The sequence below is a fragment of the Terrapene carolina genome, unplaced genomic scaffold, assembly GCF_002925995.2.
Source record: "Terrapene carolina triunguis isolate 2854851 unplaced genomic scaffold, T_m_triunguis-2.0 Scaffold58, whole genome shotgun sequence".
Taxonomy (NCBI): Eukaryota; Metazoa; Chordata; order Testudines; family Emydidae; genus Terrapene; species Terrapene triunguis.
Window position 1 is genome coordinate 7,396,451 of NW_020664409.1, and position 19,235 is coordinate 7,415,685.

The 19,235-nt window shown below is 42.9% G+C and overlaps 1 protein-coding gene across 1 annotated transcript in view; it reads right to left on the reverse strand.

Annotated features, from left to right (window-relative positions):
* SIRT5 (sirtuin 5) overlaps positions 1–19,235 on the reverse strand; it is a 29,993-nt gene that overhangs the window by 6,404 nt on the left and 4,354 nt on the right. Inside the window, exons 3-6 of the mRNA XM_024217397.2 lie at positions 15,992–16,125; positions 12,247–12,472; positions 10,501–10,588; positions 6,478–6,531 (exon numbers count right to left, since the gene is read on the reverse strand). Coding sequence (XP_024073165.1) covers positions 6,478–6,531; positions 10,501–10,588; positions 12,247–12,472; positions 15,992–16,125 — 502 coding nt within the window. The remainder of the gene's footprint in view (positions 1–6,477; positions 6,532–10,500; positions 10,589–12,246; positions 12,473–15,991; positions 16,126–19,235) is intronic.

The following is a 19,235-nucleotide window of genomic DNA, read 5'->3' on the forward strand; positions in this document are numbered from 1 at the left end:
GTTTGCATGTGGTTTAGGAAGAAGGTCATTGATGTGGAATGACGAATGCACCTTTGGAAGAAATCTGGGATGTAGTCGGAGGGTAACTTTGTCCTTAAAAAATAGTGTGTACGGTGGGTCCGCCATGAGAGCTGCTATTTCTCCTGTGCATCTGGTGGAGGTGATTGCCACTAAGAATGCTGTTTTCATAGAGAGGTGTAAGAGGGAGCAAGTGGCTAGGGGCTCGAATGGTTGTTGAGTTAAGTAGGTTAATACTAAGTGAAGGTCCTACGGAGAGGTAGGAGGTTTAATGTCCCGGTATAGGGATTGGAGCCCTTTGAGAAAACGCTTGGTGACTGGATGAGGAAAAACAGAGGTATTGTTGATCTTGTCATGAAAAGTTGTAATAGCAGCTAAGTTGACTTTGAAGAAGCTGAAAGAGAGGCCAGATTGCTTAAGGTCTAATAGGTAGTCAAGTATGAATGGAAGAGGTGCAGAAGTAGGAGGAATTTGTTTGGTTGAGCACCATTGTGTGAATCGCTTCCACTTTTGGAGATAGGTGGTGCAAGTAGATTGCGTTCTGATATGTAGGAGCACTCTTTGAACCTGCTCAGAGCATGCTAGTGCATTTTGGGAGAACCATGTAGGAACCAAGCTTTGAGGTGAAGCATGGACAGGTTGGGGTGAATAAATCAGCCGGGTTGCTGCGATAGGAGGTTCGGAGAAAGGTGCAACGAAATCAGTGGGCGAATTGACTTTCTGGTGAGGAACAGAAACCATGGTTGTCTGGGCCACAACAGGGCAATCAGAATTACCATGGCACAATCTGTTCGTATATTTGTCAGAACTCTGTGGAGGACCGGTATTGGGGGAAATGCATACAGTAAGTCCTGATCCAGTGAGATCATGAATGCATCTCCTAGGAAATGTTTCCCCAGTCCTGCTCTGGAGCAAAATTCGGGACATTTCTTGTTCTTCGCAATTGCGAAGACGTCTAGGGTTGGGTAGCCTCAAATGCAGAATATGTTGCGGATGATCGTCTTATCTCCCATTCGTGATCCCACGGAAATCATATGCTTAATTCATCCGTGGTGGTATTCATAGCTCCGGGAAGATAGGTGGCTGATATCCGGATGTTGTTCGCAAGGCACCAATTCCAGAGCTTCATAGCTTCTGTGCAAAGCGAGTGAGAGCGAGCTCCTCCCTGCCTGTTTACACAGAACATGCAGGCAATGTTGTCTGTCATTATTCGAACATGTTGGTTCCGAATCAATGGGAGGAAGTGACGGCAAGCGTTGCGTATGGCTCAAAGCTCTAGGACATTTATGTGTAGGGAGGTTTCGGTTGAAGACCATAGCCCCTGGGCTGTGTGGTGGGACATGTGTGCACCCCACCCTGTGAGGGTGCATCGGTAGTCATTATGAGGGATGGAGCATCCTGGAGAAAGGGGACTCCTGAGCAGAGGTTGGAGGGAACCGTCCACCATAGGAGAGAGTCTTTGACTCTGAAAGGTATGGATAGAGGCTTGTTTAGAGCGTGTACATTCGGTTTGTAAAACGTGGCCAACCAAGCTTGGAAGCACCTCATGTATAATTGTGCATTTTTGACCACAAACGTGCACGAGGCCATGTGACCTAAGAGTTGTAGATGGTCTTGAGCAGTGACCTGAGGACTGTTGCGAAGTTTCATGGCCAGGAGTTTTATGGTGTTGAAACAGTCGGGCGGGAGAGATGCTATTCCCGTCTAGGAATCGAGGTGTGCTCCTATGAACTCCAGGTGTTGGGTAGGAGATAAGGTGGATTTGTTTTTGTTTATTTGTAGGCCAAGGGACAGGAAGCAAGCAACGGTGAGCTGCGTGAATCGAAGAGCTTCGTCGAGCGTTGAGGCTTTGAGGAGACAATCGTCGAGGTAAGGAAATATTAAGACCCCTTGTTTCCTGAGGTAGGCAGTTACTACAGCTAGGAGCTTGGAAAAAACACAGGGGGCGGTGGATAGGCCGAAGGGTAGCACCCTGCATTGAAAGTGTGTTGAGCAGAGGATAAAACAAAGGAAACATCTGTGGGCCGGATGTATAGTCACATGAAAATAGGTGTCCTGTAGGTCGAGGACTGAAAACCAATCGCCCAGTTCCAGCACTGGGATTATGGTGGTGAGGGTAACCATTTTGAACTTTTGCTTTTTGATAAATTTATTGAGCTGCCGGAGGTCGAGGATCAGTCATCATCTCCCGGGTTTCTTTGCTCTTAAGAAATAATGGGAATAGAAACCCTTCCCTCTGTGTTGTTCAGGCATGACTTCCACTGCTCCCAATTGAAGGAGATGTACTTCTTGGAGGAGCAGTTGCTCTTGAGAGGGGTCTCTGAAGAGGGATGGGGAGGGTGGGTGGGTAGGAGGCAAGGATAGGAAAGGGATGGAATAGCCAATTGTGACGACCTCTATAACCCACTTGTCAGTGGTAATGTTCTGCCACTGATGGGAGAATGGTCGTAGGCGATGTCCAAAAAGAGGGGCAGGCGGTGTAAGCACTGAAGTGGGAACGTTGTTTTCTATACCCAGGACCACGGCTTCAAATCTGCTTATTAGTCAGAGGTGGTTGAGATGCTGCTGAGGAGTTGGGATGGCGGCGCTGGTATCTGGGTCTCTGGTGTTGCTGTTGTTGTTGTTGTTGTTTCTCATGTGATCTATGGAATTGCTTGGTGTATGTGGGGTAGCGTGGACGCTGGTAAGGTTGAGATCTATATTGTCATCTTCTGGTCATAGGGGTTTGAATTCCTAGGGACCGGAGAGTTGTCCTTGAGTCCTTCATTGAATGAAGTACATTGTTCGTCATGGAGGCAGAGAGTTTGTCGCCATCGAAGGGAAGATCTTCAATGGTACTCTGGACCTTTCGAGGAAAGGAAGAGGAGGAGAGCCATGAACTCTGGCGGATCAGCACTGCTGTAGCAGTGGATCTTGCTGCAGTATTGGCTGCATCAAGGGCCGCTTGAAGAGTGGTACAGGAGATGATTTGTACCTCGGAAACAAGGACTTGTAAATTGTTTCTTTTCTTCCGGAATGTCATCAATAAAGTCCATGAATTTATTGTAATTTTTGTGGTCATATTTTGCCAGAACGGCTGTATAATTAGCAATGCGAAATTGTAACATGGAGGATGTGGATACCTTATGTCCGAGCAGATCTAATCGCTTACTTTCCTTGTTGAATGGGGTGGAGCGGGGAAACTGGTGTTTGGTCTTTTGGTTGACAGCGTCTACTACCAGAGAGTTTGGCACTGGATGAGTGAAAAGGAATTCAGAGGCCTTGGAAAGGATGAAGTACTTCTGATCCGCTCGCTTACAGGTAAGTAGGCTTGCAGTGGGAGTTTGCCAGATAGCCTTAGCAGGTTCCAAAAGGGCTGTGTTGATCGGTAATGCAATCCTAGAAGAAGAAGAAGAGGGCTGCAGGATGTCAGTTAGCTCATACTGCTGTTCAGAAACCTCCTCCCGGTTAATTCTTAACTCATTGGCAACTCTTTTAAAAAGATCTTGAAAGTTTGAGAAGTCATCAGAAGATGTCGGGGAGGAGGAAGTAATACTTCATCAGGCGTAACCACTGGGTCTACTGGGTTGGAGGCAGGTCGTGATTGATCCTGCAGTTGTGATGGTGCTGCCTGGTGTCTTAAGTCAGTGACAGATTTGTCAACTGGCGGTACCGGGCAGGCATCACACCTGGCTGTGGTAGCATAGCAAGTGTGGTCTCGAGAATAAGGTGCCCATGGAGCCCAATATTGCCACTGTGGTGGGAAGGGCATGGGTGGTGCCATCCAGGGGTTTACACACCACAGGGCAGGATCCTAAGAGTAGGACAAGGTAACTTTTCTATGACCTCTATTGATTGGGGTCTGAGGACGGGAGATTTGATAGGGTGAAAATTTTCCCTGCAGTCCAGATTCCTCATCACTGGAGGAAGGCTGTCCGGACCCTGACTGAGCATTTGGAGAGAAGCAAGCGTTAAGTAGGGGTGACTGCAGGATAGGGGACACCAGCCGGTCCCTCGACTGTGTGAATTGCGGTGCCACAGCCCCTCTGTGAGGTGAGGGCTGTGCAAGAGGAATCTGTTGTGAAGAAAGGTTCCTCTGCACCGGTGTCCTGAGCTTTGTTTCGCTGCCAGCCAGTTCAGAGGATGACGGTGCCGGGAGAGCGAGAATAGCCTGCGGGGGAGTCAGGCATGTCAACATGTGTCGGCACCGAACGGTGCCGTGAGAGAGGCCAGCAACTGGAAGCTTTGGCACTGAAGCTTTGTGCTCCCGCCGCAGGCGGGTTTCGCACAGCGCCAGAGGAGCCCGGCGCGTCAAAAGTGCTCAGCCGGGGAAGCGCCGGGAGGGAGGTTGTAGACCTGCCCGGGGAAGTCTTCTCCAGTGAAGTACCCTTTGCGGGTGGAAGTGAGTGCTGTTTTTTTGAGGTTTTCTTTTCTTTCTTTGAGGTGGGAGGGGCGGGGCCTGCGGCGTGTAGCAGAGTCGGCGCCGGGGTCTGAAGCTGATCCTAAGGACTTCTGGAGGAGCAGTAGTTTTGGTCTCAGCTCCCTGTCCTTATGTGCCCTGGATTTTAGCTTGCTACAGTGGGCACATTTTGGGGGGGGGGGGAAATGTGGGACTCCCCCAAACATTTTATACATTTTGAATGGCCATCAGAGAGGGATGGCATCATGGCAGGTAGAGCAGCGCTTAAAGCCTGGGGAGCCAGGCATGTCGGAAGCGGCTGCTGCTGACAGGAATGAGAAGGTTGGTTTTTTTTGCTTGTTTTTTTTAAAGAGAGAAAAAGATAGGAGAAGTTGTATCTAATTACTACTGGGAAAAACTAATTAACAAGGAAGGTATTTGAACAAAGGGAGAGAAAAGTCTCTAACGAGTCTGCTGAGCTCCATCTCAGCCGGGGATGGTAGAGAAGGAACTGGGGAGACCGGTCGTACCCGTGTACTATTAAGGCACTCAGCGTGTGGGGCAGGCTCTGCGTGTGCGCGACCGGTAGAAGTACTGCTGTCAAAATCTCCAAGCAAAGATGCAGGGACACACCAACACCTGGAGTGGCGCACCCACAAGGACATCTCGAAGAAGAAACGGGACAGGATCCTGGGGACGCTGCTGCTGTGGGTGTGTGAGAAGAGGTGGCCTGGGGCCCCGCCAATGCTGTTGTGGGGGGGGGGAGGGGTGGCAGCTCGGGCCTCCGCTGCTGCTGTTCCGGGACCAGCTGCCTGGGGCTGCCCGGGCAGCGGCTGTCCCCCAGAGCCACCCCAGCTGCTCGGGCGGCCCTGGGGTCAGCTGCACCAGTCGCTGCAGAAGTCACGGAGGTCTGAGAAAGTCACAGAATCTGTGACTTCCGTGAAAGACTCGCAGCCTTAGGCATGATAATATAAAAATAATGTTTCACATTACAGCTGAAGCTAAGATATCAAATCTCTTATTCCAAAGGACTCTATAGTACTTTACAAAATTGATTTTGTGCTGGCAGACATCAAAGGGGGTATGTTTGTATGGAGTCAGTTGAACGATTGGGGATTTAAACTGCTACACTCCATTTGGACCACATCATCTTAACTAAAGTATACAGGGAGAGCTTCCTCTGTTATACAGTGCAACGATATCTCTGGGTGAAGTACAGAAGCTGTTTAACAAGACTGAACAATGCTACCCAACAGTCTTATGCAAGGAATAAAAAATATTGTAGTCAAGTGCAAGAAGTTGAGGTAAATCATTTACTCCCACAAAAAGTGCCATGGAATTTTTAAAGATCACAAGATACTTTGCAGCAGACATCTCCAAGCATAGTATTAGATACTGCCTCAGAGGAAAGAGTGCTAGCTACTGAATAAACAGCAGATTATCTTGTAGTACTTGGCTGCTTGCTACCACTGTTCAGTTCCCCACTTGCTAAACAATCTATTCATTTAGCCTGGTCTTTACCAGATGCTTACACATAAATAAGCAACCTATTTTTCTTCACTATAACCCCTATCCACATTTCCTTTGTCAGTTATCTCTTGTAATGTTATGTTAAATTTAAGATGTTTGGCACTCTGGGCAAGTCTACACTTAAAACGCGGCACCGGGGCAGCTGCACCAATGCAGCTGCACCACTGAAGAGCTTAAGTGAAGACACTCCTATGCTGAGGGCAGAGCTTCTCCCATCAGCATAGTTAATCCATCTCTGCAAGAGGCAGTAGCTATGTCAACGGGAGATGCTCTCTGGCCAACACAGCGCTGTCTATCCCGGGGGTTAGGTTGGTATACCTACGTCGCTCAGGGGTGGATTTTTCAGACCCCGGAGCGACATGGTTATACTGATATAAGTCTGTAGTGTAGACTTGTTCTGTCTCTCATTTTGTAAACCACTTTCACGTTCTTCTGATGCTATGTAAATAATATTAATAAATTCATTTGTGGAGGCATCCTTTCAAAGTACTTGTGCAATTTGAGGGGGGATCATGTTGGTGTGGTGAAAAGAGATGATAGTCAGCACTCACCGAGGAAGATTTTCCACTGGAATCTTGGCATCTTCTATTTCAGGGTCTGGAGCACTGAAGTCAAAAAATAAAAAAACATTTTATGTACCAAACAAAATGCTATTACAAGTAAAATATATTTCTCCAGAGCACTCTCGCAAATCAAGGTGGTTTAGTAGCCGTAGGAGATAAATATATATACTACAACACTAAAGTCAGTAAAACAGGCTTATCATTGGTTTTAGAATGGCAAGAACAATAATAGGGCTCAGGTGCGAGGCACAAAAAAAGGTGGTTTCCACTTATGTGGAGCACCACAAAAAGAGCATCGGGGAATGCATGTATGCCCTTTTTTTTTTTGCTTCTCTCTAATGTAAAAAGCCCTGGGAGGGGCTTTTTCTTCCTTCAAAACACATTTTCTTGATTTTGTCACATATGAGAAATTCAAGACTTGTCCACCTGGGACAACACTATATGACCACAGATGGGGCAAGAGTATCACTACACAGATACCAAGGAAATGAAACCTGATATTGAGGGGAAATGTAATTTTCAGTCAAACCATTTAAAATACTGTTTTTTTTTTTCATGCCTATTTAACTAAAGTTTTTTCCCTACACACAAAATTTATAGCACTTTAACTATATTGGTATACAGTTATTTTGGTACAACACTCCTAGCGTGGATACAGTTATTAACAGTATAGTTTATTCCTGTACAGGAAGGGGAATAAGCTGTACTGGTGTAAGTGCATCCCCACTAGTATAATTGTGTCCTCCCTCGGAGCTGTACCAGCATAACTGTAATTGGTTAAATAAAAAACAAAAAAAAAAATCACAGATCTAACCAAAATAGTTATACCAATACAAATTGTGTTTGTAGACCAGGCCTAATGTAACTGGAAGAAAAGACATGTTTGGATCTAATGCCCCCATGTTTTCAACTAAGAGGTGAGAAAATTCCAAACTTCTCTCTCCATTTTTCCCCATCACCACATGCCATCAAACAAATTCAGAGAGACCAGATTTGATATCCTTAATATAAAGGTTAAAAAAAAAAAAGTTTCAGATCTTCTTTATATGTCATAAAGCAGCAAAAGTGGGCACAAATCCAATCTTCCCTTTGCAGGTCATCTTTGGCTAAGTATGCACTACAAAGGGCATAGCTATGTCAGTCAGGGGTGTGAAGAAGTGTGACTCCTGACTGACGTAGCTGTGCTGGCACAAGGCACTTAGCATAGACACCATTATACTAGAAAAACTGCACTTTTACCGGTATAGTTTATTTCATTCAGCACAGCTGGAATAAGCTGTACCAGCAAAAGCACAACTTTGCCAGCATAAACTATGTTCACACACAGAGTGTTTTGCTGCTATATTATACGGTAGCAAACTGCTCCGAGTGTAGACCTGGCCTTTAACTTGAAGCAGCTCTTCTCTTCAGGAGATCTAGAAGGAAATTACTTGTTAAATGACTGAAGTCAGATTTACCATCATTTTTACCTGAAGTTCTACTTTCTGTAGGCTACATGCAAGTTGTTATTTATACTGCTGTAACACCTAAGTCCCGGAGACACGATCAGGATTGATTGCAAGGTGCTGTAAAAATATACAGGCCACAGTGCATAGGGAATGTGTAGCTACATGCCATAATGAAAAGCAGGTTGCCTCCACACTGCAGTGTGTAACTACACTTGTCAGTGAAAGGCTCTGGCTGTAGGGGAACCTGTCAGAGCCTTTCCCCACTGCCTCCCCCATGCCAGAGCCATTCCCTGCTGCCAAAGTCTCTCTCTGTGGCAGGAAAAGGCTCTGGAAGGTCCCTGTGGCAGTGAAAGACTCCAGCAGTGGGGAAGCAACTGCAGGACACTATACTGCTAAAAATAATAGCGTTGACATCGGAGGCACTACTTGGGTGAGTAGAGAGCTGTGTAGGGTGTATATACCCAGGTACACAGCCACAGGGTTCAAGTGTGTCTTTACTTTACTCACCTAAGCGGTGCCTCACGGTTTACATTGCTATTTATACCCATGCTAGGAGGGAGCATAGTGTATGTATTCTACACTCCACCAAAAGAAGCATGTAGTGTAGACATACCTATAGAAAGACAATCCCTGTATCGAATTGCTTACTATCTAATTTAAGACAAGATGTAACAAGTGAGCATAACAAACGGTAGAAAGGTCGGAAGGAAAGGGGATAAAGGTAACAAGTTCACATGGTAACATAGGATAGTAACCACTCAACTTGATGGTTCCAGACCATCTGAAATGTTTGTTCTAATGGAACGGATATACACTTTTGTGTAAGATTTAGGATCAACAATTTTTCATACACCACCTTTATATCTTGTGATATTATGGAGCACCAAAGCCATTCCAAAGTTAAGGTTATAATCAAGCTTTTACTACAAGCCTAATAGTTCTCCTATCTCCAAAATCCACAACAAAGGAATAGGAGTCTAAAAACTGTCAGATTAAGACTGGGGTGGAGATAGATGTTTTCTACTAAATGTGAAGTGATTTGGACAAAGGGTTCCTCCCTAAAACAGATTTTCAGCAGCCTCCAAAACTTCTGAACTTTTGTTTCTGATGACAGAGTGGCAAAAATTTTAAAAAGGGGAAAGTGAGGAAAGGGGAAATAGTACATAACAATTTAATTCATCTGGTCAAAATCTCGTGCACAGAACCAATGTTTCATTTCCTAGAGTCCAACATTCAAAGTTTCCAAAACTAGAAAACTTTGCTTCAAATCCAGTCAAGGTTGCTAAGTGACAGCAATGTATCCATATATTACATCATTTACAAAACTGAAGTACTTGAAAGCAAATAAAAAATAGGTAAGGACATCTTGAAGGTTACACTACACCTTCCACAACATTTTTTAAACAAAGTATGTATTTTATCATATCAACCACAACTGAGAGACATGGATCGCTGGGGGAATTTTAATGTATTTTTGATTTTGATATCTAAATATTTCAAGGAATATTGGTATATGGGGATATTAGTTAATATATCAGAAAAATAGAAGTACCCATTGCTGTTTCTTGAGAATAAGGGTGTAGCTGTAGTTCAATAGCCAAACGTATGACATTATGTGGCCTCACCATTGAAATAATTGATGTGTCATTAAAGTGCTCATTATTGATATAATTTGTATTTGACAGAAAATTGTATTTGATGTGTCACTCAGGAATCTTAACTGATCTTTGAAATACAGCTTGTTGGTTTTGGAACTTCCCAGAGCTGTTAAACATCTTTCATTTTTCCTCTTCTGTAGGTGTCACTGCATTCAGTGGCAATCCAGACCAGTAGGGGGCTGTCACCACTTGCCCTGCAATCCTGGGTGCCTTACAATATTTTGCTGCTGTAGCTCCCAGCCTACCTACAAGCATGCAGGTCACACCCTGGGTCTGTGTGCTAAACAGCCCTGGTTCAGCAGCTCTGAACCCCACTCTGGCTTCCATTAGCCTTGGTTACAACCACCAAGATGACCCCAAATACATTCCCAGTTCTGAATTTTACCAGTGTGGTAGGTGTAGTGAGTATGTCAGGCCTGACAAGATTTGCTGACACACAGTAGTGAACCACAAATGGGGCTTGGTGTCACAGTAGGTAAATGAAGATACAAAAAAAACCTTAATGAGAGATATAAAATATAAACCTAAATACATAACACATAACTGGATCCCAGTTAGTCTCTGCTAGTGGGTTATTTTTAATAAACTTATTCTGCTAACTTCCTGTAAGTAAGATCATTACTTAAAAAAATTGGAAAAACATGGCTAAGCCCCGTGGCGCTTTAGCAGTGAGCTGTTTCAGAGGTCTGACATCCCCCCAGTTCTCAGTGAATAAAGCTAGAGTTAATGAAACAATATATCCTATGTTTTCAAAGCATCATGTGGGCTTTAAACACGATTCCCACCGAGGTAAATGGGAGACATCTGCTAAAACCCAGCCCAGCTCTGAAAATATCTACCCTGCTAAAGTTAATAAATAAGTAGCAAACTGAAAAAGAGAAAATATGGGTTTCACAATATATTACCCTTTCCCAGCCAAAGCTGGACATATTGGACTCTTGTAATTCTCTGCCACATTTCCACAGCTGGTGCATCGGGTTTTGAATAAGCTACCTGAAATGCACAAAGCAGCAATTCCAGATTTTAATATCAAACAATGACTTTCAGATGTGGTTACGCATGCAAACAGTTATATCCATCCCAAGTGTTCCCTTATTTGACATTGGAGAATATATCTTGTGGGCAGTTTAAGTTACAGGAACACAGAACTAAGAAATTCCAGCTTGGCAGCACTGTGAATTAGTTTATTATAAAGCATGTACATAAAACATTTTTGATTGGCAGTCAAAGAAACCAATAGCATATGTATTCACAAAGCCAGGATAGCAAAGGCAGGAGCGCAAGTTTAATAGAAACTGCCATGCTGAACCAGAGAAATGGTCCCTCTAGTAGACTGTGGCTTATACTCTGGTTTATCTCATGACATCTAGATGACTAACACAGTATTGCTGAAATTTTTTTTGTAAAAAAAGGGGAATTGTTTGCAATCTGGCTAAGAAGGATGACTTATGATGGTAGCATTCCCTTCTGCATTCAGGAGAACTGTGTTAAAACACACACTTTGTAATTTGCACAAAAAATGCTCAAAAAAGGTACCTCTGACTTCTCAAATAATTAACAGCGAATGATATAGTGAGGCCTGACATTACTAAGACTTCGTAATATACTGTAGTATATTTTGTAAAAATGAATTATAATCAAAATTAAACTACACTTATCCGAATAAGTGAACAAAATACTTTGTGATGTATTATCCCTGCTCACGAACTGGAAAACTCAGCAATTTGTAATTCCTACCCTTTAGGATAAATAAGCTAAGTTCTATTGTATGAGTATATTCATCCAAGTGGATCTGAGACATGCAAGGAGAAAGTGTTAAGAGAGAGACAGTTCCAGTGCCATTGTCAGTATAAAAAACAAAATGACAAACAACAAAGGGAAGAGACAGCAGGTGATGACAAGTTCAGGAATAGCTGGTCAGAGTAAGTACATGTGTAACCCACACACCTCCTTGGGTGTGGTGTTCTGTCCCATCTAGTGGCACCGAGACCACTTAGAGAGAGTGTTAAATGAGTCTGCTCTACAGCCTTAGCTAACAACCAGCTGACTTTTAGCTCATGCGATAGAGGCTCATGCACTAAGCTCCAGAGGTCCCAGGTTCGATCCTGCCCGCTGACAACTGGGGTCTGTCGGCGCTACACATGCATTAAGACTGGTCGAAATTTTCCATCTCAAGTGCTTGACAGAAATTGGGTTTTCAACAAAACAACTGTTTATGAAAAAAAGTGTCTGTTTTCCCTGGAAAATGTTGACTTTTAATCTAAAACTCGAACGCCTGAAAACCAAAAATTTTTTTTGGAAATGCCACCACAGCACCTCTTGCGAGCGATAGTGCAGGTGTCTTATGCACCCATCCCAGATTACATCTCCCTTGCTGCACCCTGGTGTCCCTTCTTGCTAAGCAGTCACAGTGTATCATAGGAGGCCTTGGCCACAATGTGTAATGGGAGATGTAATCTGACCAGGAAGCCAGACCCATAAAGGAGAACTGGGCCACTGGGCACGTGGCATTACTGAATAAAAATGGTTTTGGTTTTCAGTTGACGTTTTTGACTGAAAATTTCATTTTCTGCAAAAATTCAAAGATTTCAGTAGAAACTCCCCCCTCCATCTTCTGATCAGTTCTAGTGTATGCGTGCATTAATACTAACCATGAATTTCTAAGAGGTGTTTTGTGCCTGCCTTTCTGTGGAGCTCATCAATGTTCTGAGTAATGACCACAACACTCCTTCCCTGTTTGCTCAGTCTGGCTTCACACTCTGCAATGGCAATATGTGCTGGATTTGGTTGTTTACTCAACATCAGCTCCCGCCGGTAATGATAAAATTCCCACACACGGGAGGAGTTCCTTGCAAAGGCTTCTGGGGTAGCCAGTTCCTGAAAAAACATTCATTCATTAGTAATAAGAGCAAAACAACTACACCTGATAACTTACATGTGACTGTATCTACTATTAGGGATGTCAAACAATTAAAAAATTAATCGCGTTATTAATCACACTATTAAACAGTAATAGAATACGATTTATTTAAATATTTTTGGATGTTTTCTACATTTTAACATATATTGATTTCAATTACAACACAGAATACAAAGTCTACAGTGCTCACTTTATATTTATTTTTGATTACAAGTATTTTCACTGTAAATAAACAAAAGAAAGTATTTTTCAATTCACCTCATACAAATACTGTAGTGCAAGCTCTATCATGAAAGTTGATCTTACAAATGTAGAATTATGTACCAAAAAACTGCATTCAAAAATAAAACAATGTAAAATTTTAGAGCCTGCAAGCCTACTCAGTCCTACTTCTTGTTCAGCCAATCGCTCAGACAAACAAGTTTGTTTACATTTGCAGGAGATAATGCTTCTTGTTTACAATGTCACCTGAAAGTGAGAACAGGCATTCTCATGGCACTGTTGTAGCTGGCGTCGCAAGATATTTATGTGCCACAGGGCCGGCTTTAGGCCGATTCAGCTGAATTGGGCCCCGCGCTAAGAGGGCCCCGCGCCGCAGCTCTCCACCCCGCCCCCAGCTCACTTCCCCCTCCTCCCCTCTCCTGAACGCTCCGCCCCCTGCTCCTCCCCCTCCCCTACTTCCCACGAATCAGAGGTTTGCGGGAAGTCTGAAAAGAAGCAGGGGCAGGCAGGCAGCACCAGGTAAGCTGGGGTGGCGGGGGCGCGAGAAGGGCTCCGGGGAGGCGCGGCGCGGCCCAGTCCAGCCCCGGCCGAGCAGCTCCCTCCGGCCCGGTCCCCCGGCTCGGCTCCAGCCGCCGACCGGCTCCGGGCCGGACCCAAGCCCCGCGACCCCAGCCGGAGCTCCGGCTGGAGCGTGGCTCCATTCCTGGGGGCGGGGCTTGAGGCAAGCCCCGCCCCCAGGAATTGGGCCCCGCTCTTGCTAAAGCCAGCCCTGACGTGCCAGATGCACTAAAGATCGTATCTCCCTTCATGCTTCAACCATCATTCCAGGTGACATGCGTCCATGCTGATGACAGGTTCTGCTCAATAACAAGCCAAAGCAGTGTGGACTGAAGCATATTCATTTTCTTATCTGAGTCAGATGCCACCAGCAGAAGGTTGATTTTCTTTTTTTCTTTTTATGGTGGTTCGGGTTCTGTAGTCTTCGCATTGGAGTGTTGCTCTTTTAAGACTTCTGAAAGCATGCTCCATACCTCATCCCTCTCAGATTTTGGAAGGCACTTCAGATTCTTAAACCTTGGGTCGAGTGCTGTAGCTATCTTTAGAAAGTTCACAGTGGTACCTTCTTTGCGTGAAAGTGTTCTTAAAATGAACATGTGCTGGTTCATCATCCAAGACTGCTATAACATGAAATATATGGCGGAATACCAGTAAAACAGAGCAGGGGACATACAATTCTCCCCCAAGGAGTTCAGTCTCAAATTTAATTAACGCATTATTTTATTTAACAAGCATCATCAGCATGGAAGCATGTCCTCTGGAATGATGGTTGAAGCATGTAGAGGGCATATGAATGTTTAGCATATCTGGCACATAAATACCTTGCAATGCTGGCCACAAAAGTGCCATGCAAATGCCTATTCTCACTTTCTGGTGACATTGTAAGAAAGAAGAGAGCAGCATTAATTCCAGTAAATGTAAACAAACTTGTTTGTCTTAGCAATTGGCTGAACAAGAAGTAGGACTGAGTGGACTTGAGGGCTCTGACGTTTTACATTGTTTTGTTTTGGAGTGCAGTTATGTAACAAAATAATATATACATTTGTAAATTGCACTCTCACAACAAAGACTGCACTACAGCACTTGTATTAGGTGAACTGAAAAATACTATTTTTTTGGTTTATCATTTTTACAGTACAAATATTTGTAATCAAAATATACACTGATTTCAATTACAACACACAGAATACAATATATATGAAAATGTAGCAAATAAATTTCAATTGGTATTCTATTGTTTAACAGTGAGATTAAAACTGGGATTAATCGCAATTTTTTTTTAATTAATCGTGTGAGTTAACTGCAATTAATCGACAGCTCTAGTTATTATGTAGCTGACAAGATAATAACATCACAGTATTTGTAACCAGCTATATCTAACAAGAATACAAGTCAATAGCCAGAATCAGTCCTCCTTTTTCTATAGGGCCATGATAAGTCAGTGTTATACAGGAGGCCCGACTAGATGATCATAACCGTTCCTTATGGCCTTATAATTATGGATCCATAAATACTGTATTTTATGCAATGAAGTAAGGCCATTCAAAGTTGCATATAATTTTACTGTAATATTATCCAGAATTCTCTACTTTTACACTGTGCACACAGAACTCATTCTACACTGCCCAACCAAGCCTCCTCTTGAGAGTACAAACACAATACAAAAGAAAAACAAAGAAATTAAGTGCAACATAATAGTTAATATTTTATATGCACTAAAGAAGCCATAAAGCTGGATACCTTTGCATGATGTATTTTGTGCTACTGGTAATTTCAATTCTGCCTTAATTTATGTATAATGTAGCCAAATAATAGGCTTTCATTCTGGCAGCAACTAATACTTTGTCTCCTGCATGCCTATAAAATCTCAGCCATAATTCTGCATTGATATGGGTTTTGCATTCAGTTTTCTTGTTTAAAAGATAGGGGGAGAAAGCTCATTCAAATAAATCCATCTGAACTATATACTTGCAGTGCTACATAAAGATTGAACATTAATATGTCAAAGTTCTCATATGAAAAAAACAACATTTATATAAATATACTGTATTTAAATGCACAATTACTGAAATAAATACAGGTGCACCTTTATCATGCCAGTAACTGGATAACTACACAGCTGCTCTAGTTTCCAGAAGAATTAAATCTTTCATGAGCATTATCTTAAACAAACACACACATAAAATTGATGATGATAGCAGTGCAAATATGAGAAAGGGAACATTAAATCAAGTTAATTTTGAGCCACAGAAGGAGCACAGACAGCAGGTTGCAGTAGGAAGTTGTCAGTGTGACAGACAAAAGCATCAAGACAAGAAGCAATCAAATAAACAAAAAAAAGTACTCAATACTGTCCATCCCTGTTTTTTATATTTGTCTGAATTTAGAAAGGGAGAGGTGTCCTGCGGGAAAAAAGCAAGCAGGGAAGCAGCAAGGAGGACCCCTCAGTGTCTCCAAGACAGCTAAGACTGTTGTGCTGACCAGCGAAAAAGAAGTTGCAGTTGCATGAGGCTACCACAGTGGAGCGTGAGAAAGAAGCTGCAGAGATGGCTGAGCAGAGAACATTTTGTCACTACTGGAGCACTGTGGGAGCACTGCAACCCTTTAAATAGGTAGCTGCTTCCGACTCATTGTAATGGCACATCTGAATTAAAGGAATAATAGTAGCTCATCAAATGTCTGGCCCAACTACATACCTGAGCTTGCCATTTTCTCCAGTAGCCCCCTGTGCCTCTGAAGGTAGGAACACCACTCTCGGCGCTAACACCAGCCCCTGTAATAATGGCTATATGCTTTGCTTTGGCAAACACTTCTCGAAAATCCGCCATATCTAAATATAATGGAAAAAATGAACAATAATTGATCCACCAGTTTTGTTTCATTTTTAAAGAGACCATTTATTCACTCAGATATATAGCAATGGGCATACAAGCACAAATGTGGCTGCTGGGCAAAACAGCCACACTTTTAATTTTAGAATATATATTCTTTCCTGATGTTCTGTAGATCATAATTAGAAGTGTTATCCATGAGAAACCATTTTAAGCCCTGATCTTGTAAACACTTATGCACACAAGTAGCCCTACTAGCTGCAAGAGGACTACTCTTGTGCATGAAGTTAAGTACACGTGTTAAGCGTTTGGAAGACTGAGGCCTTAAACAAAAGTTCCTATGCTGGAATTAACAGGGATATAATAATAATTCTGAAATGCTGTAATTTCTAGTTATATGTAAACCCCTTTCAACCAAGGGGTGACAGGTTGACAATATCCTGTAATATCCTGAACAAACCTTATGGAATTAAGATAAACTTTACTGAATTAAGTTAAACCTTATTGAGTTAGGGTTAAACTGTATTAAAAATGCAATTGTGTATGTGATACTGTGGCATTGTATGTACCTTCTCTAGTAGGAGAGGGATGCTAATATACTACTTCCCCACTTTGAAGCCACCCCCCACCTCTCCCTAGAGGTCTGCATATACTAATTCAAACTGGATTCTCCAGGGACCAAAGGACAATGAAAGGATTGGCTAAACAGCCTGGGTTTAAACTGTCTAACGCCTTCCAAGGAAGGCCCCAATCCTTAGATTAGGGTTGAAAGGACTGGGCCTAGTGAGGCCCCATAAGTACAGGTGCTAGTTCTGAACTGTGGCTGTGATAATCTTGTGATCACAAAGGAAATCGGTGGGCAGGGGGAAGGCTGAAGGACTCCTCCTCCCATAGCCAATGTTCGGTTTGAGGTGATGGCTGGTAAGCTTATTAGCATGCATGTAGGTTCTTTTATTGGTTTTAGTATGTTTTCTCGGTAACGCTTTTTACCGTAAGAATAAAATAGGCTTGCATGGGAAGTGCTGTGTGCTACTTTATAACTATAGCAATTACACCTGTTAACCATCGCAGAGGAGAAAGCAAGCAGGTGTCCTTGGGCAACCTGTCTGTGCTGGGAATAACACAGTGAAGGCAGGGAACTGTGCAGCCTAGAAATACCCCAGTCAGAAGGGAAAGAGATGCGGGTCTCCACCCAGAAAGACAATGGCTGGGAAGTTGGAAGCTTGAGAGTGGTGCCCTTGCTGGACCACTGAGGGGAAATACAGATGTAGTTACCCTGACCTGTGATACAACCATCTTAAAATTCTTCATACATTATGCTAATTAAAAGGAAGACACAAACTAAAATCTAGTTAGTGTAAAAACATTAATTGAAAATAGTTTAAGGTATGACACCTGCCTCTGAGTCACCTTGTCAATTTTTGGTTTGCATTTACATTTATCAGTCATTTTCCCAGAAATGTGTGAAAAATCCACACAAGTAGCTTGGAAAAGTGATTGATTACAAAGAGCAAAGAATTAAACTAATACACAAAGGGCTTGTCAAATGCACAAACTTAAAAACAAAAATTATTTGCATCTCTAATCTCATTCAATTATAGTCATCTTAGATGTTTCCTTGAACTATAGCAAACAAGATATTTGCAGAAAGAAATATGATTTGTAGGTCAACAGCATCCCTTTAAATTGACAGATGTTACGTGACCTTCCCAGTCTCACAGCTCAAACCAGACCGCATCCCTCCTAGAAAGTGACTGTGGAGGTGGACCTTCAATACTGACTATTTGTATTTTACTATTACAATCTAAAACAGTGGTTCTCAAATTGGGGGTCAGGACCCCAAAGTGGGTTGCAACCCTGTTTTAGTGGGGTTGCCAGGGCTGGCTTACACTTGCTGAGGCCCAGGGCCAAAGCTGAAGCCCAAGCCCCACCACACGCGGCTGAAACCTGAGGGCTTCAGCCGTGGGTGGCAGGGCTTAGGTTACAGGCCCCCTGCCTGCGGCTGAAGCCTTTGGGCGTCAGTTTTGGCCCCCACCACACGGGGCGGTGGGGCTCGGGCTTTGGCCCCCCCATCCTGGGCTGTAGGGTTTGGGCAAGCTCAGGTTTGGGTCCCCCGTCCTGGGGTCATGTAGCAATTTTTGTTGTCAGAAGGGGGTCGCAGTGCAATGAAGTTTGAGAATCCCTGATCTAAAAGCTCTTGCTTGTTGTATTCAAGTTAAACTCTTTTGATGAAAGATTTTCCATGTAGATTATCACCTGGATTTGAACAGCTGTAGCATTACCCAATACCTTACCTGTGAGTTGGTGGGAGTGGTTTCACTACCTCACTTCCTGCAGAAAGCCTGCACTGCAGAAGCGGAGGAGTGAATTTTACTCTGTATGAATATGCAAGACAAATCTAAATATACACACAAAAATATACAGTGACACAAATATATTGCCTATTTTATAAATATTGACATGATAAAAAGTGTTAACAGGAATAGCCATTTTGACCCCTAACTATGTCAGGAACTTGGCAATCATTCAGCTTGATTGCAAGGAAGGTGACTTTCACCCATTTTTAAAAAAAACAAAGCTTCACAGCCACACTTCTCCATTTAAATACTGGTCTCTCCAAGAATCTCACTTTCAAACTAAAATATAGATTGTTATTATTAAAGCCCGGGCAGGTTCAAATCAAGCTTTTATTGAATCATCATTCTCCTCCTGATTATTACAGCTTCACTGTAGTGATGCTGTATTTAATGTTGAGACTGCATTTCCATTCTAAACACTCATTATCAGGCACTTGTAACTTGGAACAGGTTACCTTGAAGGCTGAAATTTCTCATGCTAGGTCTAAGCCTAGAAGGAAATTTTTTTAAACTTTATTTTATTTTTTTAAATCTTTTCAGTCATTTGAATTCAAAGTTTAAAAACATACCATTTATTACATTTTCCATAGGATTTTCTTGCACTTAAACAACTAAAACATTTGTTAAACTTCTAGCTTGCATCCACATGATGACTAATTTGACTTGTTTCCAAAAGTTAGGATTAAAAAGTTACAGAAACAAGGAACGCGCAAACAACATTAATTTCCCATAACCTTACAAAGGGATAAAGC